The sequence below is a fragment of the Anomaloglossus baeobatrachus genome, chromosome 7 (assembly GCF_048569485.1).
Source record: "Anomaloglossus baeobatrachus isolate aAnoBae1 chromosome 7, aAnoBae1.hap1, whole genome shotgun sequence".
NCBI lineage: Eukaryota > Metazoa > Chordata > Amphibia > Anura > Aromobatidae > Anomaloglossus > Anomaloglossus baeobatrachus.
This window is the reverse complement of record NC_134359.1, coordinates 226,344,678-226,366,339: the sequence shown is the minus strand read 5'-3', so window position 1 is coordinate 226,366,339 and position 21,662 is coordinate 226,344,678. Positions and strand designations below refer to the sequence as shown.

General features: G+C 43.4%; 1 protein-coding gene across 1 annotated transcript in view; it reads left to right on the top strand.

Annotated features, from left to right (window-relative positions):
* Positions 1-2,139: 2,139 nt before the first annotated feature.
* LOC142245308 (uncharacterized) overlaps positions 2,140-21,662 on the top strand; it is a 452,975-nt gene continuing 433,452 nt past the window's right edge. Inside the window, exon 1 of the mRNA XM_075317926.1 lies at positions 2,140-2,302. Coding sequence (XP_075174041.1) covers positions 2,251-2,302 — 52 coding nt within the window. The 5' untranslated portion in view covers positions 2,140-2,250. The remainder of the gene's footprint in view (positions 2,303-21,662) is intronic.

Genomic DNA, 21,662 nt, shown 5'->3' with positions numbered 1-21,662 from the left:
TCAGCTGAGCTGTCACTGAGGTTACCCGCAGCCACCGCTGCATCCACCGCTGGATCCAGGTAACCTCAGTGACAGCTCAGCTGATTGCGCTATTGCCTTCATTAGCTGCGTGGAGGTGACAGGAGCGGCGGTGTATTCTGCAGCTCCGGTCACCTTCATGCAGCAGAGCTGGAAGCGAAGCTGGAGGTCCGTGGATTACGCCGGACAAGGAGGGCTTTTTGGGGCTGATTAAATTGGTAATGAGGGAATGTGTTTGTGTTTTTTATTTCTAATAAATGATTTTTTCATGTGTGTGTGTGTGTTTATTTACTGTAATTTACAGATTAATCATGGAAGGAATCTCGGGGAGGCGCCTGACATGGTTAATCTAGGACTTATTGGCAGCTATGGGCTGCCAATAACTCCTTATTACCCCGATTTGCCAATGCACCAGGGCAAATCGGGAAGAGCCGGGTACAGTCCCAGAACTGTGGCATATAATGTATGCGGCAATTCTGGGCGGCAGCTGACTGATATTGTTAGGCTGGGGGGCTCCCCATAACGTGGAGCTCCCCATCCTGAGAATACCAGCCTTCAGCCGTATGGCTTTATCTGGCTGGTATTAAAATTGGGGGGGACCGCACGCCGTTTTTTTTAATTATTTCATTATTTATTTCACTGCACAGTATAGACCCGCCCACCGGCTGCTGTGATTGGGTGCAGTAAGACACCTGTCACTCAGCGTGGGGGCGTGTCTCACTGCAACCAATCATAGGCGCCTGTGGGCGGGGAAAGTAGGGAATACGAAATTGTTTAATGAGCGGCCGGCTTTTTCAAAATAGTAAAAGCCGCCGCAGCAGTGTGAACGCCGTGCAGCGCCGGTGATCGGAGATCGGGGATTGGTGAGTATGAGAGAGGAGGGGAAAATGACCGACAGACTGTGAGAGAGGGACAGAGATAGTGACGGACCGACAGAGAGAGAATAGAGACCGAGAGGGAGAGACCGACTGACAGAGAATAGTGATTGACAGATATTGTGACACATCACTCGTTTCCAGTGTTTGACTAGCTAGGTCGTTCTGCAGGTCAGGATCGCTGTTGCGTCGTTGGCCAGGTCTGCCTGTTTGACAGCTCACCAGAGACTCACCAGAGACTTTGTAGCGATCCCGGCAACGTTGGAATCGCTGGTGGGATCGCTGAAAGTCTCAGTGTGTAAAGGGGCCATTAGTCATGTAGCAGAGCTGAGTGACCTTTCCCACCCACACCAGGCTCTCAGTAGAGACTGTACATTTAGAATGAGGGGTCAATCAGAGGAGGGGGAATGCTGAACTGCCATATGCGTGACTTTGTAGTCCGAACAATGATAACGGTCCTGCTGTTTAAACAACATGGCAAATAAACAACAGATGTGATTGTGACAAGACAGGTATCCCTGAATTTTCTGTTAATCCATGCAGCATGCTTTCTTCAGCTTACCTACCTGTTCACATAATCCCTTTAATTGCATCCAGTACTGAAGAGGTTCAGGTTCATTTCTATCCTGCAGTGATCTACCAGGTTGTAACTTCAGCTGCAGCCATTCCCTCCTGCTATACATATCAGCTCCTCATGTTCCCCTATGCCGGTTATAGCTAATATCTATGCTGCCCCCTTGGGAACATGGGTTTTCGGAAACTGGAAAACCCCTTTAAGATATCAAAATCAGCCACTGTACCTCAATAAGCATTAGACCTGGAGTCTTTGTTCTGCTCACATCTTCTGCAGGGAGATTTCTAGGTGTTGGAGGCTTGCAGATTTCTATTGGAGATCTACTACTTTGAAAAGCAGTGCTTCTGGTAATGAAAGTGTGTTAGGCAATTCCTCGACTCCCAATATTCTATATTATTTGACCTTAGAAATACTTTCGATTATAGGAATGTGTGATTTTTGTGCGCAAAGCCACCTTTTTTTAAGAAATCTTTGCCATACGCTCCTATGGATGCTGTGGAGCAGAATCCCCTCTTACCTTCTCGAGGCTGAAGGCTCCTTGCCATTGGCTGGAAGTTTCTTTTCCCCTGGGAAGGGTGTGTGGGACACGAGTTGGGCAGCAGGTTCTGATAGGCTGTGTTTTGTTCTTATAGACCCCATCCCTCCTACTGCAGTGGGGTGGAAATTAGGCAGTCTGTGCTTTGTGAAGAAAGTTTTCATTCATGCTGCTCTCTGAGCTCTCTTTTAGGAAAAGGACCAATGTTGCTTTGTTAATGTGGAACTAAGGGAGGTGATTTTTGGAGCATGGAGCTGTGCACTGTTCTCCTCTGGGTTCTTGTTGCTGGAGTTTATGGCAGTAAGTAAAATATTAGAAACATATGTATTTTTGAGCCGGTTAGCAGTTGACATGAGCAGCCATAAAACTGATTCCCTGCACTCATCTGCAGAGTGATGGCAACTTATCAAGTATGTATGCTTAGCTGAAAATGTATAGCGCATTAAATACCCAGAATTATTTCATTGTCTTGATGGTTTTTGTTACTTTTTACAATTTCATTGTCGTGATTGTTGTTTTTTTTACTTTTAATTGTCTTGATTGTTGTTTTTTTTTACTTTTTACAATTTCATTGACTTGATTGTTTTTGGGGGTTTTTTTATTATTATTTTTTACATGAAACTAACATGGAAAATAGATTAGATGTCTTTTAACACAAATACCTAAAGTAGTGCTCTTGAAGTAAGAAATCAGACAGGTCTATGCTATACTTAGTAGTAAATCTAGAGTGTCATCTTTAATTTTGCGGGATGGGACAGTACTGATTTTCTAAAATGCCACCTTACCATCTCTTGCCTATGCAATGCCATCTTCTTGCCTGTGCAATGTGCATTTACGACTTATGGCACCAATTCTCATACTTGTTTGAATTATCCTTTATAAATGTACAAGACGGATATTCAAGGATAAAGGAAGATTCCGAGTCAACCAAAATCTTTTAGATTTAAAGTTTCTATCCTGGGACAACATAAAGCTAAATAGGAAAGGGTTCTTTACAGTTAGAGCAGTCAGACTGTGGAATGCCGACCACAAGAGGTAGTAATGGCAGATACTATAACAGCTTTTAAAAAAGCGCTGGATGATTTCATCAGTACACACCACATTGTGGGTTACAAATGATAGTGACAAATTATATAATTGGTGGAGGAAAGTTAAACTAGATGGACCTAGGTCTTTTTTCAACCTATGTAACTATGTAACTATGTAAATGGTTTGTTCCCAGATGGACATAGCCACTGATGAAACATTGGTGCCATATATCTGTGTCTGACTGGTGGGGAGTGAGGGGGCTGTGGTGACATATTCAGATTGCTAGGATGTATTGCCAGGGAACGTTTCGGCACCTGTCCGCTTTGCACTGCTTTCACCAGTGGACACAAAGTTTGATGCTAATTACAATGGATTGTCTATGTTGTAGTCTCTGTAGAAGGCAATCAATAGGAAATAAAGTGGCACAGTGGTTTCCCAATAGCTTCTGCCACTTTATTCTAGGTCGGCTCTGTTCACATGAGCATTGAAGCCTTATCACAGAATCCACCGAATATACTATGAGCATGACGGATCCAATTACAGTGAATATATGGAAATATGGGGGCTCAAGCACTGGTGTTCATTTTGCTGTTCTTCTATGACAGAACTGATTTGCTCCTCATGTTCACAGAACACAAGTAGAGGAGGTTATAGCAGTTTGTTTGCTTATTGATCGGAGATTGATGTCATATCCTTTTCCTATCAATAGTATTCTTAAAGGGAATCTGTCAGCAGGTTTTTGCTACCTCATCTAAGAGCAGCATGATATAAGCAAAGAGATCCTGAATTCAATGATGTGTCACTTGGATTAGTGACTGCAGCTGTTCAGTGACAGATTTTAGATTTTGTATGTTGCAGAGCTCTGGTAGCTGTCCCCGCTCACGACAGGCTTTCAATGTACATTTCCATAGACAACTGCTAATCACAGAAGGAGACAGAGTCTGACTAGAGCTCAGTACAGCTGAGACCCACTAATGATAAAGATAAGAGGCTTATACTAACATTACAGATAAACATAAAAAAGAGTGAAATAAGACAGGCAGGGGTGAATGTTCTGTTTTAATTCTTGCAGCATGCTGTCTTCATTACATCGCAGAAACCTGCTGACAGAGTCCCTTTAACTCTATCTGATAATTATGGACATCTAGAACATATCAAATAAACGTTAAATTGTAGAAATATTGGTTTACAGTGATATTAACTAAGAAGCCTGACATCCTGAAGCACCATCCAGTCCTCCTTTCCACAGGACTGGGAACTCCACCATTATCCCTGCTCTTTGCCTGCTGTTTTACCTTTTTGAGAGTCTTATACTTTAAAGGGGTCAGCATTCTTTAGGGAGCATGTAAATGGATTGTCTAGGAATAGATAGAAAAAATAGCTATAGGAGATGTAAATAGAAATAAGTTCCCAAATACCATTAACCCCTTAGTGTCACACTCAATTTTGGACTTCAAGGGAATCTGTTACCAGGTTTCTTTCTATGTAATCCGAGAGCAGCATTAGGTATTGACCAAGACCCTGATTCCAGCAATGTGTCACTTATTGGATGCTGTCATTTTGATACAATCACTGTTTTCTCTGCTGCAGATCTTGCAGATCTCAGAATGCTGAACTCTGTATACCCCCGGCCACACCACTGATTGGCAGCATTCTATATACACTGTGTATTGACACAAAGCTGCTAATCAGTGGTGAGGGAAGGGGTATACAGAGCAGGAGGACTACGTAAAATGAGACAACTAGTCCTCCAGTGATAATTTCATTTTGATAAAACAAATATTTTATTGAAACAAAACATAGCCTATTAAATGTCAAATAAATGGAATCAGCATCTCTGCCTCTTTGAGTGACATATTGTACTTTATGTTAGTGGTAAATTTACGTCAATATGTTTTGCTGTTGTTTAATGATTATGTCTGAAGCTTGACCAAAATGTTGAAAAATTTTCAAATTTCAAATTTCGAGATAGAATCATACAGAAAATAAACACAGATCATCATTTATAAAGGAAATTTACATATTAATTTTTTTTACAGAGCCTATGTTTTGGAAGTCCTTCTTCCCAAAGTGATACTAAGTTAAAACTGCGCTCCTTACATTATTTCCAAACTTCCATAAGGAAATTTGATAACCCATCAGGTGTGTCATAGGAATTAATGAAAAGTTAAGCCATGTAAAATTACATCCATTCCACAAAAAAATCTATAGTTTTAACTCCACAAGGGATAATATATGAAAATGAATCCCCACAATTTGCTATGCAATTTGTCCTGAGTGCAGCAATATCTCATATACACTGAAAAATTATAGGTTATTTCAAGGTTACAGCAGCAGTTCAGCATTCAGATAGCCAAGGTGGACAGCAGTGTGTGCATCCACACCCCTGGTAGCTCTAGTATTAGATTAGATAAATAGGATGGACAGCAGTGTGAGCAGCTTGTTCTTACCTCAGCACCCCTGGTATCTTTAGTATTAGATTAAATAGACATATTGGACAGCAGTATGAGCAGCCTGTTTTTACTTCAGCACCTTTTGATATCTCCAGTATTAGATCAGATAGACAGGGTGGAATGCAGTGTGAGCAGTCTCTTCTTACCTCAGCACCCCTAGTATTTTTAGTACTTGATTAAATAGACATGTTGGACAGTAGTGTGAGCAGCCTGTTTTTACCTCAGCACACTGGTATCTTTAGTATTAGATTAAATAGATATGTTGGACAGCAGTGTGAGCAGCCTATTCTTACCTCAGCAACTCTGGTATTTTTAGTATTAGATTAAATAGACATGTTGGACAGCAGTGTGAGCAACCTCTTCTTACCTCAGCACCCCTGGTATCTCTGGTATTAGATTAAATAGACATGTTGGACAGCAGTCTGAGCAGCCTGTTCTTACCTCAGCACCCCTGGTATCTTTAGTATTAGATTAAATAGACATGTTGGACAGCAGTCTGAGCAGCCTGTTCCTATCTCAGCACCCCCCGGTATCTCTAGTATTGGATCAGATATACATGGTGGACTGCATTAATGATACAGGATGCCATTAACATCATGGGTCCCATTTGATGCATAGGAAGCTTATCAGTGGTTCATATATGGGCACGGTTACGTATATGACCTATGCATTATTTGGTACCATTAAACTGAAGTATATATGAGTCGGTTACTCTTTCTATGCAGGTTGAATAAATAGAGGATACCCCTCAAATGGTTCCAGGGTGATTTATAGACATATACATAGCAGGCTCAACAGAACCATTAGCTATAAATGTGGGGTCAGTCACTTGACTGTGTGAGTTCTACATAACTAATGACATCTATTCTTTGATCCCAGTGTGACATATGGTTGTTCGAGGCAAGAATTATTATGTCTCCTTAGATACCAGGGGTCATATTGATAATATTTTTCATGCCAGAACACTCTGGTGCGACATTGAAATCAAATATGTGCTAATCCTGCATTATTGTCCACATTTACTGGAGTCGGATATATGACATTTGAGGTGCTGGTCACCATCTGCCTGGAAATCGTCACCTTATAACACATGTGCGGCTATACTATCATTCCCTGTTGTTCACGAAACTGTTGTCCTATATGTATTTTGGAAATATATTATTAAAACACTTTGAGCAAAAATAAAATTCACTTTTTCTGATTAAGAGACTATGGATTCCTGTATCATTATTGTAGGTTAATTAGGTTCTATATGGAATCATCTTTTTGAATTAAGGGGCGCTTTATTGGTGAATACATGGTGGACTGCAGTGTCAGCAGCCTCTTCTTATTTTGGCACCTCTTTTTACCTCACAATGTACAGTATTTTAAATAATGGTAGATGCTCGTGATGATTTTTGTGATTGGTGCAAATAACAGCCGTGACAAAAGAGCACTAAGAATTTCATGGATCATATTTACCTTGCTATATCTGTCATGGACAAAACAATATGGGCCTCACTCATTAATACTAGCAGAAAAGTTGGGATTGATGTCCATAGCAACCAATCAGAGCTCAACTTTCATCTCTTTAAGCCGTTGGAAGAATGAAACCTACATTGTGATTGGTTACTATCAACAAAGCTTGTATTCTAGTAAACAGTGAATAAATGAGGTGTAATATAATGGTGTAGAATTAATAGTAAAATATGATTAGGTCATGATATCGAGCCCACAACAAAGCATTAATTAAATAACTTATAATAAACTCAAAATAAACTTGTCACGTACAGATCAATTGACACCACATGGAGCAGAATCAGTGGCAATGTCTTGGTTAGAGACTGGATAAAGATTCTCTTGGACCCCAACAAATAAACTCATGTGGGCCTCTTCTATTTTTTTGTTAATTAGCAAATACAATTAAATTAAAGATAATTCCAGTAACTGCCACAACACCAGGAACTAAAATGGGCCGAAAAATTATAAATAATGATCAACATTTTAGCTTGGTTCTAATTTGTGATCGCTGCTATTGATCATATTTTCTCCTCTTATGCGGGCGTCACACGATACGATCTATCGTGCGATCGTATCTGCCCCCGTCGTTTGTGCGCTGCCCGTGTCGCACAAAGTCGTTAAACCCCCGTCACACGTACTTACCTGCTGAGCGACATCACTGTGGGCGGCGAACATCAACTTCCTGGAGGGGGTGGGACATTCGGCGTCACAGTGACGTCACACAGCCGCCGGCCAATAGAAGCGGAGGGGTGGAGATGAGCGGGACGTAAACATCCCACCCACCTCCTTCCTTCGGCATTGCCGGCGGCCGCAGGTAGGCTGTGTTCATCGTTCCCAGGGTGTCCCACGTAGCGATGTGTGCTACCCTGGGTACAATGAACAACCGGCGCAAAGAAAAATAAACGATTTTTTAAAAATAAACGACATGTAAGCGATACACGATTTGTAACCGATTTGCGATCGTTCGGAGTCGCACGTAGGTGTCACACGAAACGACGTCGCAAACGATGCTGGATGTGCGTCACGAAAACCGTGACCCTGACGACATATCGCACGATAGATTGTCTCGTGTGACGCCCGCATTACTCCTTGATGTTTTATCTTTCTGTTTGGTATATCCTTTCTTCCGGGCCAGGACTTGTTACTTTGAAAGCAGTGGGAGGAAAGGTCTGTAGAATAGAAATAGCATTTATAAGACATGATCTGCCTAATAATATTAAAGTCTCAGCAAACAAAAAAGAAAAGTCAAAAAGCATAAACAAAACAGAAAACAAATATGATGAAGTACTGGGGACTCTAACGATCAGCAGTCTGATCACCTATTCATTTCTGTAGATCAGAGCGTTCCTGTCACAGCCGCTACTCTGTCAGCTCTAACAGAAAATACGTCATGATAGCGATAGGAGTCATCACATGACCCGTCGCTACCATGGCAGCAATCAGCTTCCTGTGATCGTGTCATGGAGTCTCTGATGGCGGCGGGAAAGGCGCTTTCCCTGCTGCAGCCTTTTACATTGTGACAGCACGATCTAATGGATTAACAGGCACAGGTGGATCACGGATCCCCCCGTGCCTGTTAGCTGCACATGTCTGCTGTTCAAATCAGGAGGTTTGCATTGCAGATAGTGGCACAACTGATGTGACAGATGCTGCAAAAAAATGATCCGTGGTTTTTTTTTTTTTTTACTGCTTTACTGGCGGCCTGTGAACAATCAGCTCATTGTTCACAGCTGGCCACCTGGCGATCAGCTGATCATTCCGGCCACTGGAACTGGAACTCAGTTTACAGTCAACATGTTTTTTTACTGTGCGCATGCTCACAGTAAAAAAACGATCCCCTGCAAACAAAATATGTTACATTCAGCTTTGCTCCCGCTTGTCGGTCAGATGCAACGCAAGACCATCAGTCACAATCCGTCGCTAATAGAAGCCTATGGGAAAAAACAGATTCCTGCAAAATATTTTGCAGGATATCGTAATTTTTCAAGAAGACGGATTGTGACTAATGCAAAACAACAGAAGTGTGGACTTAGCCTAATAGTTTGCACCTTATGGTGAACCCTCTATATTTGCTCTCATGAAAGTCTTCTCTTTATGATAACTTAACACCATACTTTATGATACTGAACACAAACTTCCTGGATAGTGTTCTTCACTTGGGTGGATGTTGTTAAGCGTTTTTTTCTTCACCATAGAAAGAAATCTGTGATCATCCATCACTGTTGTCTTCCTTGGAAGTCCATGATCTTTTTGAGCTCCCAAGTAGAGATGAGCGAACCGGTCGCGGTTCGGCTCGAGGTCGGTTCGCCAAACGGAGGTCCCGTTCGAGTTCGGTTCGTCGAACGTTCGACAAACCGAACTCGAACCGCATAGGAAACAATGGCAGGCAATCACAAACACATAAAAACACCTAGAAAACACCCTCAAAGGTGTCCAAAAGGTGATAAACAACTCACAACACAACACAAACACATGGGAAAGGGACAAGAACAAATTCTCATGCGAAAACAAAAGAGCGTAACGAGGAAAAAGAGGACGAGACACAGATATAGGCATGGCACGCCCTTCTAAAATCATGTAAAACACCGCAAGCGGAGTCTCCCTTTTTTTCCAAAAATTGGGCCCCACACACACCCACCCATTCAGTGGCAGCACTTGTGCCCTAGTTGTACACTTCACAGCTAGATTTGCATCAAGCACATTCAAAAATACGCCATTCTTAACCGTCCCCAGGATGACACCGGGGTAGGTAGCAAAGTCTTTCCTGATCCCAGCTCTGTTCATCTTGGATCATTTTTAAAAACAATGTAAGGAAGGGTTACTCCAAGCGGAGTCTCCCTTTTTTCAAAAAATTGGGCCACACAGACACCCCATCAGTGGCAGCACTTGTGCCCTAGTTGCAAACAGGATGTTTTGATTTGCATCAAGCACATTCAAAAATACGCCATAATTAACTGTCCCCAGGATGACACCGGGGTAGCGGGGCAGGTAGCAAAGTCTTTCCTGATCCCAGCTCTGTTCATCTTGGATCATTTTTAAAAACAATGTAAGTAAGGGTTACTCCAAGCGGAGTCTCCCTTTTTTTCCAAAAATTGTGCCCCACACACACCCACCCATTCAGTGGCAGCACTTGTGCCCTAGTTGTACACTTCACAGCTAGATTTACATCAAGCACATTCAAAAATACGCCATTCTTAACCGTCCCCAGGATGACTCCGGGGTAGGTAGCAAAGTCTTTCCTGATCCCAGCTCTGTTCATCTTGGATCATTTTTAAAAAACACAGCAAGCAAGGGTTACTCCAAGCGGAGTCTCCCTTTTTTCAAAAAATTGGGCCACACAGACACCCCATCAGTGGCAGCACTTGTGCCCTAGTTGCAAACAGGATGTTTTGATTTGCATCAAGCACATTCCAAATCCACAAGCATTTACTCTCCCCAGGATGACACAGGGGTAGTAAATTCCTTGTGGATCCATGACTTGTTCATTTTGAGGAACGTTAGTCTGTCCACATTGTCACTGGACAGACGCGTGCGCTTATTTGTCAGCACACACCCAGCAGCACTGAAGACACGTTCAGAGACAACGCTGGCAGCTGGACACGACAAAATCTCCAAGGCGTAAGTGGAGAGCTCTGGCCATTTTTCAAGACTTGAAGCCCAAAATGAGCAAGGCTTCATTTGCAAAGTCATGGCATCTGTCACGCTCCCCGTGTCCCAGCACCACTCCTTACCCACTGATCCAGTCCATGTGTTCACCAGTCATGGCTGCCGCTCCCGCTCTTGCTCCCCTGAGTCCTGTTCCTGGTCGCAGGAGTCTGACTCTGAGTCTTGGCCTCATGGTTCTGTATAGGACCGGGCCGCGCCCACTCTCCTGGTCTTATAGGCCCAGCACACCTGCAGCAGGAAATGACATGAGGCTGTGCTGGGTATATAAGACTTGCCTTTCCATGTGGGCGGGGCCTGATCAACGTGTCTTGTAGCTAGTCTTATGAGCTAGGAGCTCAGGTCCCCTGGTACCGTGTCCTGCTGACGTCTTGTCCTTGCACTCTGGTACCTGTGCCTGTTTACATTACTGCCCTAAAGAACTCTGTGATTCTGGTGACCTGCTTATACTTGTCCCTGCCACGTCAGTGCTCCGGCTGCCGTGTGCCCTGCCCTCTGGTGGGGTGCAAGGTCCAGTGGATCCACCTCCTGGGCCCACCAGTCCTCCCGGCCCTGACAGCATCGATGTTCATTTGGAGATACTCCTGTATCATCCTCTCCAGCCGTTGACTATGTGTTAGACTTGTTGTCTCTGTTGGCCTTGCAAAGGAGGGTCTAAAAAAATTATGAAAAGATTCCATAAAATTGCTGTTACCAGCACCAGATACAGTCCTACTGGTACGGGTAGACTGTTGAAGATGACGAGACCGTCCCATGTTTGTCAAGTTACAACTGGGAGATTCACTCCCTGCACCTGCACGGTTGTTTGGTGGAAAAGCCGAGCTAAGATTGAGTAACAGCTTCTGTTGATACTCCTGCATACGTGCGTCCCTTTCTATGGCTGGAATTATGTCACAAAATTTGGACTTGTACTGGGGATCTAATAGTGTGGCAAGCCAGTAGTCATCATCACTTCTAATTTTGACAATACGAGGGTCATGTTGGAGGTAGTGCAGCAAGAAAGCACTCATGTGTCTTGCGCAGCCATGCGGACCAAGTCCACGCTGTGTTTGTGGCATAGAGGTGCTAACCGTTCTTTCTTCCTCTGACATCTCCCCCTAACCTCTTTCAACTGAAATTTGACCAAGGTCTCCCTCATCCGCTGAGTCTTCCATGTCCATGGACAGTTCGTCCTCCATTTCTTCATGTTCTCCTGCACCTTCCTCAACATTTCGCCTGCTACCATGTGCCCTTGTTGATCCCTGTCCCCCATGGTCCCATGCCTGCCGCGTTGGTGATGATGAACGTCTGGACCTTGGAGATGTTGTTATGTCTTGCGCATATGAATCCTCCTGTAGTTCCTCCCCTTCCTGTTGTCCCACCCCCTGACTCCGAATAGTGTTTAGCGTGTGCTCCAGCATGTAAATGACTGGAATTGTCATGCTGATAATGGCATTGTCAGCGCTAAACATATTCGTCGCCATGTCGAAACTGTGCAGAAGGGTGCATAGGTCCTTGATCTGAGACCACTCCATCAGGGTGATCTGCCCCACCTCTGCATCTTGTTGGCCCAGGCTATACGTCATGACGTATTGCACCAGGGCTCGGCGGTGCTGCCACAGTCGCTGTAACATGTGGAGAGTCGAATTCCAGCGTGTCGGCACATCGCATTGCAGGCGATGAACCGGCAGGCCGAAAGACTTCTGGAGCGATGCAAGTCGCTCAGCTGCGGCGCTTGAACGGCGGAAGTGAGCAGACAGTTTTCGTGCCCTGGTCAGAAGGCCATCTAGGCCGGGATAGTGTGTTAAAAATTGCTGGACAACAAGGTTCAACACGTGAGCCATACAAGGTACGTGTGTCACCTTGCCCAGGCGAAGGGCCGCACCCAGGTTTGCAGCATTGTCGCACACGGCCTTACCAGGCTGCAGGTTGAGTGGAGACAACCATTTATTAAACTCGGACCGCAGAGCTGACCACAACTCCTCAGCTGTGTGACTCTTATTCCCAAGACATGTCAAGCTAAAGACCGCCTGATGACGTTGCGCTCTGCTGCCAGCATAGTAATGAGGGGTGCGTGATTCCTTCTGCGCAGTGAGAACGCTGGTGGCCTGACCAGGCAGGCTTGGGGCGGAGGTGGAGGACACAGATGAGGTGGAGGAGGCAGAAGCAATGGCGGAACTTGGACAGACAGAGGATTGACACACAAGTCGTGGGGACGGCAAGACTTGTGCAGCAGACCCTTCCCCATCTATCACCATAGTTACCCAGTGCCCAGTCAGCGACATGTAACGTCCCTGTCCATGCTTACTGGTCCAAGTATCGGTGGTAAAATGCACCCGTTCACACACAGAGTTTCTCAAGGAAGCGGTGATGTTGTGTGCGACATGCTGGTGTAGCGCGGGCACACCTTTCTTAGAGAAGTAGTGGCGACTGGGCATCTGGTACTGGGGCACAGCGACAGACATAAGGTCTCTAAAATTCTGTGTGTCCACCAGGCGGAAAGGCAGCATTTCGGTAGCCAAGAGCTTACAGAGGGATAAAGTCAACCTCTTAGCTTTGTCATGGGTCGCAGGAAATGGCCTTTTATTTGTCCACATCTGAGGGACAGAGATCTGGCTGCTGTGTGTAGACGGTGTTGAGTAGGGTGTCCCTGGAAAAATGCAGGTTTGTGAGGAAAGTGCAGTCGGAGACATGATGTTGCCTTCATCCAACGTTGGTGCTATCGATGTCTGAGAGAGCTGTACACACGTACTTGTTTCCCCTTCCAAACCAACTGACGACCTACCAAGCAAACTGCCTGTTGCGGTTACAGTGGTGGAAGTTGTGCGTGGAAAACCAGGTGTGACAGCTGTCCCCACAGTCCTAGAAGATGAAGAGCGCGTGGATGCACTGGAAGGGGCAGGCCGTGGATGGTTCGCTCCGCTAGGCCCCCTTTTCAGCACGGTGAGCTTCCCACTGGGACCTATGATATTTATTCATGTGACGATTCATGGAAGAAGTTGTCAAACTGCTGAGGTTTTGACCTCTACTAACAGAATCATGACAAATTTTACACATCACATAATTTGGGCGATCTTTTTCTATGTCAAAAAAGGACCAGGCTAGGCAAGGCTTAGAGGGCATGCGACCTGCTGAGCCCCCCCGACTAGTGCTCAGAGGCAGAGTGGTGGCTGATGATGCAGTGGTAGACGTGCTACCAGTGCTCCGACTCTGTCCAGGAAGGCGCAAGGTAACGTCGTCGTTGGTTGCATCCTCCTCCACCACCTCTGTTGACCTCCTCGAGTGCCTGACTGTGGGTTGACAGTAGGTGGGATCTAGAACTTCCTCATCAATTGTTGTGTTTGCACTCCCCTCACCCTCAGACCGAGCCTCTTCTTGCCCTGACCGAATATTTAGGTTGTCATCCCAATCTGGTATCTGCGTCTCATCGTCATCAGTATGTTCCTCATTGTCTATAACCACAGGTGTTACAGTTTGTGACAAAGGGTCAACATTATGCTCAGAAACTTGGTCCTCACGGCCTGAATCAGAGTCACAAAGGTTCTGGGCATCATTGCAGACCATTTCCTGGTCTGTACTCACTGTAGCTTGGGAGCAGACCTCTGATTCCCAGGCTATAGTGTGACTGAACAGCTCTGCAGACTCAGCCATCTTAGTTCCACCATACTGTGCAGGGCTGATGGAGACTTCAGAGCTGGGAGAAAGCAAGTTTGATTGGGATGACAACTCAGAGGACTGGTGTTTTTTGGATGCGGTAGTTGAGGTGGCTGAGAGGGCACTTGTTGGACCACTTGAGATCCATTCAAGCATTTTCCTTTTTTGGCCATCATCTACCTTTATTCCTGTTGTTCGTGTCCGTAAAAAAGGGAGCACATCGGATTGTCCACGGTAAGTAGTAGACATCTTACTTTTGCTGGTAGATGGTCTATCTTCAGCAGATGTTAATGGAGCTTTGCCACCTTCCCCACGGACAAACCCTTTTTTTCCTTTTCCAACACGCCTCTTCCCCTTTCCACCAGCATCTGTCATTTTGCCACTCATGTTGATTGCGACAAGATTGTGCACTTAAAATGTGGTAGTAAAAATTGAGAGGTGGTGTAGATTGCAGCATAGAAGGAAAAGAAAGCAGGGCGATCGAAACAATTATGTCTTGGGAAGACATCATAATCCGTAAGGCTGATAAGGGGGGCGCTACAGTACTCCTAGACAAGGATTACTATTTACAGGAAGCCACAAGACAACTGGCCGACCCTTTAGTATATACTAAACTTAAAACAGATCCAATGTCAAAAGTGTTGGAAAAAATACGCAGTTTTTTGAATAGACAAGTCACAATAGGAACCATTTCCAATAAGAAGGCGGACAGTTTGCTACCAAGCTTCCCTAACAGACCACATTGGTATTTCTCCCCTAAAATTCACAAATCTTTGGATCGGCCACCTGGACGGCCCATAGTGTCAGGAGTGGGTTCAGCAACGGAGCCGTTATCTAGGTATCTGCATTGGTTGCTGAACCCACTTCTGAAGGCAATACCATCTTTTATACGTGACACAAAGGATTGTTTAAAAATATTGGGAGAAATCCAATGGCAACCAGGTTACAAACTGGCATCTATTGATGTCGAAAGCCTCTACACCCGGATCCCGCAAGATCTGGGTGTAGAGGTAGTAAGACAATTTTTGATACAAATGGGAGAATCTGAAAATTATATCAGTTTTGTTACTGAAGGATTATCACTAGTTTTAAAGAATAATGTATTTAAATTCGGAGAGACCTGGTTTCTGCAACATGGGGATGTGGCCATGGGCACCCCCATAGCTTGCACGCTGGCTAATCTTTTTTTGGCAAAATTTGAAGATGACATAGTTTATTCACAGAACAACAAATTCTTGTGCCATATTAAATATTTCTTTAGATACGTGGATGATATCCTAATAATATGGGATGGCACACAAACAAAATTTGATGAATTTGTGTCATCTCTAAATGAGCCTAACAAATACAATATGCGGTTCACTAGTATATTTGGAGATCAAACATTGGAATTTCTGGATATCCAAATATCTATACAGGATAATTTGATTAAAACAGAATTGTACAGAAAACCCATAGCGGTAAATGCGTTATTACGACACGATAGTGCTCATCCTGAACATATAAAGAAATCAATACCTTATTCACAATTTCTTAGATTAAAAAGAGCTAATAGTGACATGGACCGTTTTTTGATACAAGCAGAAGAACTTAGTAATAGGCTTAAAGAAAGGAAATATCCACAAGAAATAATTTCTCAAGCTTTACAAAAAGTTTTGCAGATTCATAATAAAAAGAACAAGAATAGGGTTGATCAACAATATAAATATACTAAAAAATCTGGAACTGAACGCTTCAGGTTCAATTTCAGATTTAGTCCTATGGACCAAGCAATAAAATCTATAATAAATCGCCACTGGCATATTATTGAGAGTGATAGAGACTTACAGGAAATAGCGCAAAATAGACCTCAAATTACCTATCGTAGATCGAAAAATATAGGAGATTTATTAATTAAAAGGAGATTCACCCCACAAAAAACATGGTTAGAAAAAAGTACACCTATAGGAAATTATAAATGTGGAAATTGCACATATTGTAGTCAACATCTGACAGGCAAAAGTATTAAAGTTGGGGGAAAATGGTATAAAATAAATGATCTTATTACCTGCCGCACTAAATGGGTAGTCTATATCATTCTATGCCCTTGCAATTTTTTCTACATCGGTAAAACGATCAGACCGATGTTCACTAGATTCAGAGAACATTTACACTCTATAAAATACAGGGATAGGGGCTACCCGCCTCATTAATCATATGCAAGAAATACACAATGGGAATTATAAATTATTAAAATTCGCAGGTTTGGAAAAAATTGTACCTTCTCCAGCAGGAGGAGATACACATAAGCACCTACTGAGGAGGGAGGCTCGCTGGATTATAGACACTAAAGCAATGGGACCGACAGGTTTCAATGATAAGAACGATCTAGTCATATTTCTTTAACAACGTTCCCCTCCTCAGTATTGTGCAATTAAGTCATAGTTCTGACTTTGTCCATGGATGTTTTTTTTTTTTTGTTTTTTTTCTTTTTTTTTGACCAATAATTTTTGGCTAAACAGCCCCATATGAATTATTACAACAATATCGCTGATGACTATTTATATGATTTGTACTAATCAAAACACTCTGTCAAACTAGCAAGATTTTGAAGTAGTCCTTTATATAATCTTGGAAGACAGTGGGAATATTGAATATTAATGATTAAATATATGAGCTCCATTATGGGTGTCTGGCGGTTTAAACCCCTAATAAAAATCAAAATAAAAAATAAAAAAAATATTATACATTTAAAAATAACCTTTAAATTATGTATCAATAAGGTTTAATTATATTTATAGTAACTCTACCGGTGTATAATAGTTATTGATGAGCTAATGGATTCTATAAAAATAAATAAAAACGGGGAAATGCCGACACACACTCATAAGGATAAGAAAGTAACAAAAAAAGTTTTTTCTTTTTTGTCTGTTTGAAAAATTCTTATGAATACATATATTAATCAGACAGTGGTTCAGTTCGACTAAGATTTTGAACAAAATTATTATATAGCATCATACTATTGCAGGATGTGTTTGTTTTTTAATCAGATTTTAAATGCTTACACGTGTGTTAGAAATTTTCTATTTAAATGATCACTACTCACGTTTACTTTGTATGGACCCGTGAAAGCGCCCCTAGAGGTGCGAAACGGTACCGTCGTCCTCGTGCTCCCCTCCCTCCACTCCCTCATGTCTGTTACACCTGTCAGCATCGAAAAATAAAGCTGTCTGAAGCTACCTGCAGAGTGCTGCCCGCTCCTTTATTTTCTATGAGGTGTAGATTGCAGCGGTGGTCTAGCTTTATTAACAGCAGAATAATAAAGAATAATTATCCCTGACAATGCAACTACGGCCCTTAAACTGGCAGCATAAATTGCTAGTATAATGGCTTAGTAACAATGAGTTTGAGTGTGCAATGCAGGCAGAGGTGCTGCAAATATCTTTGCACTACTGGGGCTATACAGCAGTCCAACAGCCACGTTTAGGATGCCACTAAGTTCACTCAGTGTTTGCTAGTATAATGGCTTAGTTATAATGAGTTTGAGTGTGCAATGCAGGCAGAGGTGCTGCAAATATCTTTGCACTACTGGGACTATACAGAAGTCCAATAGCCACGTTTAGGATGCCACTAAGTTCACTCAGTTTTTGCTAGTATAATGGCTTAGTAACAATCAGTTTGAGTGTGCAAAGGGCAGGAGGGTACAGTGGCAGGCTTGTGGGTCTCTGGGTAGAGGAAAGGAAGCCTGCCTTTCTATCCCTCCTAATGGGGAAATGCAGCGAGGAAATCCCTGACCTTAGCTACACAGACGCTGTCATCTTGTGTAGCTGTTAAACTCTGTTTTCACGGACCTGTCACCTATGGCTCTGACCCTGCCGGTATGAGCCCTTAAAAGGACTGATAGAAAGTGCTATCCCTATGCTGTACAGCGCTGTGTATGGAGCGTACACAGCAGTATCGGCGATAGGAGCTGCGCCAGTGATGACTGACACCAAGGACGCAGAAGGCAGATAATGGCGTGCTGGAGGAAAATGTCCGGTTTTATAATGCAGGGACATGTGACATGGACATCCTATCACACATGCCGTTGCTTCTCTGGCTAAAAGTCCACTTAGCTGTGTGTGTGTCTGGGATTGGCTGACATGCTGGCCCGCCCCACTACACGCGCGCGCTTAGGGAAGGAAGACAAGGAAAAAAAAAATAAAAGGAGATCGCCATTATCCATACAGCAGTGATCTGAATGCGCTGTTCCCACACACTATACACTGAAATGTCATAATAGTGTGAGTCACAGAGTGACTTACACTATTACAGCGGAAAGCCAGCTGGGAATTAGCTGGGTTTTTTTGCTGCTAGAACCGTTCTCGAACGTATCTAGAACTATCGAGCTTTAGCAAAAAAGCTCGAGTTCTAGTTCGATCTAGAACAGCCCCAAAATCACTCGAGCCGCGAACTGGAGAACCTCGAACCGCGCTCAACTCTACTCCCAAGCTCACCAGCGCTCTTTTTTTCACAAATGGTGCCAAACTGTTGATTTGGCCACTGCTAACATTTATACCATCTCTCTGATGGATTTCTTAAATTTTTTTCAGCCTATAGATGGCCTGTTTATTTTCCATTGAGAGATCCTTTGACCGCATGTTGTGGGTTCAGAGCAACAGCTTCCAAATAAAATGCCACACCTGGAATTAGCTCCAGACCTTTTCCCTCCTTAATTGATTACAGATTGAAGATTGAATAGCCCATGTAGCCCATTAAAGAGCTTTTGAGATCATTTTCCAATTACTTTTGGTACCTTGAAAAAGAGGCAGCTACATATTAAAGAGCTGTAATTCCTAAACCCTTACTCTAATCAGGACATGAAAACCCTCAAAGTAAAGCTGAAAGTCTGTACTTTAAGCCCATATTGTCACAGGTTGCTAGGGGAAACACAGGGAAGCCTTTGCAGGCCCTAAGACTGGGGCCCCTGCGCTCACCTAACACCCAGAAATACCCTTAAAGGTAGGGAGGTCCGGGCCTCCAATCTAGGCCCTTTCTTCTGTCTTTGTCCTTGATGATAAGACCCCCCCTCCACAACCCACAATCCGGGGGGGGACGTCAACCTCCCTACTGACAAATATAGAAAAAACAGGGGTAACAACAACAATTCGTACACACGGCAACCATACACAAAAAAAACACTAAAAGTACACGAGTGGAAACAACATAAAAGAGGGGAAGAAAACAAACTACTGGAGAACATCCATACTGTTCAACCAGCACATCTAGAAGTGGTGCAGCAACAACCAATGCTGTAGCCCACTAAGCAAGTCTCAGAGAACGTTTCTCTGGCTCCTTCCTCCTCCTGGCCAAGCTACCAAATGAATGCAAATAACCGGCACCCTTTGGTGGAAATAGAGGGTATATATAGGACCTGGGTGTGGTCCCAACCTGAAACACCTGACAAACTGACATTAACTCTCTCCTTCCCAAAGGAAAGGGAATCCATTTACTAAACAGAGTCCCACAAGAAAAAGTGAGACTCAGACTCAGAACATGTCATCAAAATCTGCAACAGAGGAAAGTCACATATAGATTATATACCTGTATCTTGAATACGTTTTGGTAAACAGCTAAAACGGCAAAACTTGTGTCACTGTCCAAATATCTCTGGACCTAACTGTAATTTCATATAGAAGCTAAAATCTTTGAGCACAGACTAAAATGGTTCATTTTAAAAATGATTGCGTTCAAAATAAAAATAAATGCAGAATTTTATACTGTTTTTTTCCCATTGAAGTAAATGGTATAAATGTCACAAATAGATAATGTTTTGCTTTAAATATCAAAACTATGCTTTAACTTTACCAAGACTCTTCTTAGTGGAAAATACACAACTAGTAATAGTTCTCCACTGCACAGACGACTACATTAGTAAAACCTAAACTCGCGAACAGACCATGAATTGCTGTGGGGACCCCAGATATGTTACTGTGGATATATACAGCATATAACAAAAGTGGAAGGCGTCATTATAATTAATGGAGGTTTATCAGAGCTTAAGTAACCCCAGAACAAAGTGGTTAAATATTTGTCATTTTACTGTTTTCTGCCCATTTCCAGCACAATGTGAGAATTGCCCTTTAATGAGACTTTATTTGCAATGAAATAAAACACTTAACACACAACAATGCTGGTGATAAAGAGGAGAATCGTACAATGGAGACTATATCCACCCCTTACCCACAGGTCTCCACAGATGTCACTGCAAAATGTCAATGGGGAGGAAAGACACTTTTGTTCATGGTTACCCCAGCCCCCCCCCCCCAATTGATTGTCTTTGAAAAGTGAACGGGTCACAGTGAAAGTAGTAGAAAATCGCCTAATGAATAACTTCAAAACCACATTACTTTTCCTGCTGCATCTCATGAGTATATTGTCTCCATCTTCTTGATTTTTCTTATCATTGAAGATGATGACATTTTTAAATTTTGAGACTTGGGGCATTTTTTAGTAGATTGCGTAATGTTTTGCTGAAGTTAGTAGATTGAATAATAATGTAATGAATGGACTGGATGGGTTAGGTTTAATTATTCTTATAATTGTTTGTTGATTTTAAAATGATAAACAACAGAAGGAACAGTTTTAATAGATGAGTCTAATGTTTAATGATGTCCATGGCTTGTGATGAAAGAAGGCCATGAACAGTGTAAAGTTAAGTAAAAATATGCTGATGCTGTGATGTGGCCCAATACTGGTATGTGCCCCCATCGTGGTGCAGCCACCATCCTGACATGTGCCCCCATCCTGCGGGGTAAGGGCGCTTTCACACTGGCGTTCAGCTTAATCCGCCACTATGGAGAATAGCGCAGTCCGTTAACGCACTGCGCTATTCTCTATAGACTTGTATTGACGACGCACTGTAACGCAAGTGTCTGCGTTGCATCCGCTAGACGACGCTGAGTCGTTATTTTGACGCAGCGTCGGGCGGAGGGGTCGTTAAAATAATGCACATTGACAGATTCCGTTGGAATCCGCCAAGGTGTCTAATGATTGTCTATGGTGGCGGATTCCGCTGCTATGCGCTAAGCGGCGGAATCCGCTGACAAATTCCGTCACGTTCTACTGAGCATGCTCAGCATGTCCAGCAGAACGATCTAAATCGTTTAAAATCACTCCTGGTCTCTCACCCCCTCTCTCCCACCCTCTCTCATACTCACCGATCACGGGCGTGGCGCTGCACGGCTGTCACAAAGCTCTGGCGGCTTTTCCTCTTTTGAAAATGCCGGCCGCTCATTATTCAATCTCGTATTACCTGCTTCCCCCGCCCACCGGCGCCTATGATTGGTTGCAGTCAGACCCGCCACCACGCTGAGTGACAGCTGTCTCACTGCAACCAATCACAGCCGCTGGTGGGCGGGTCT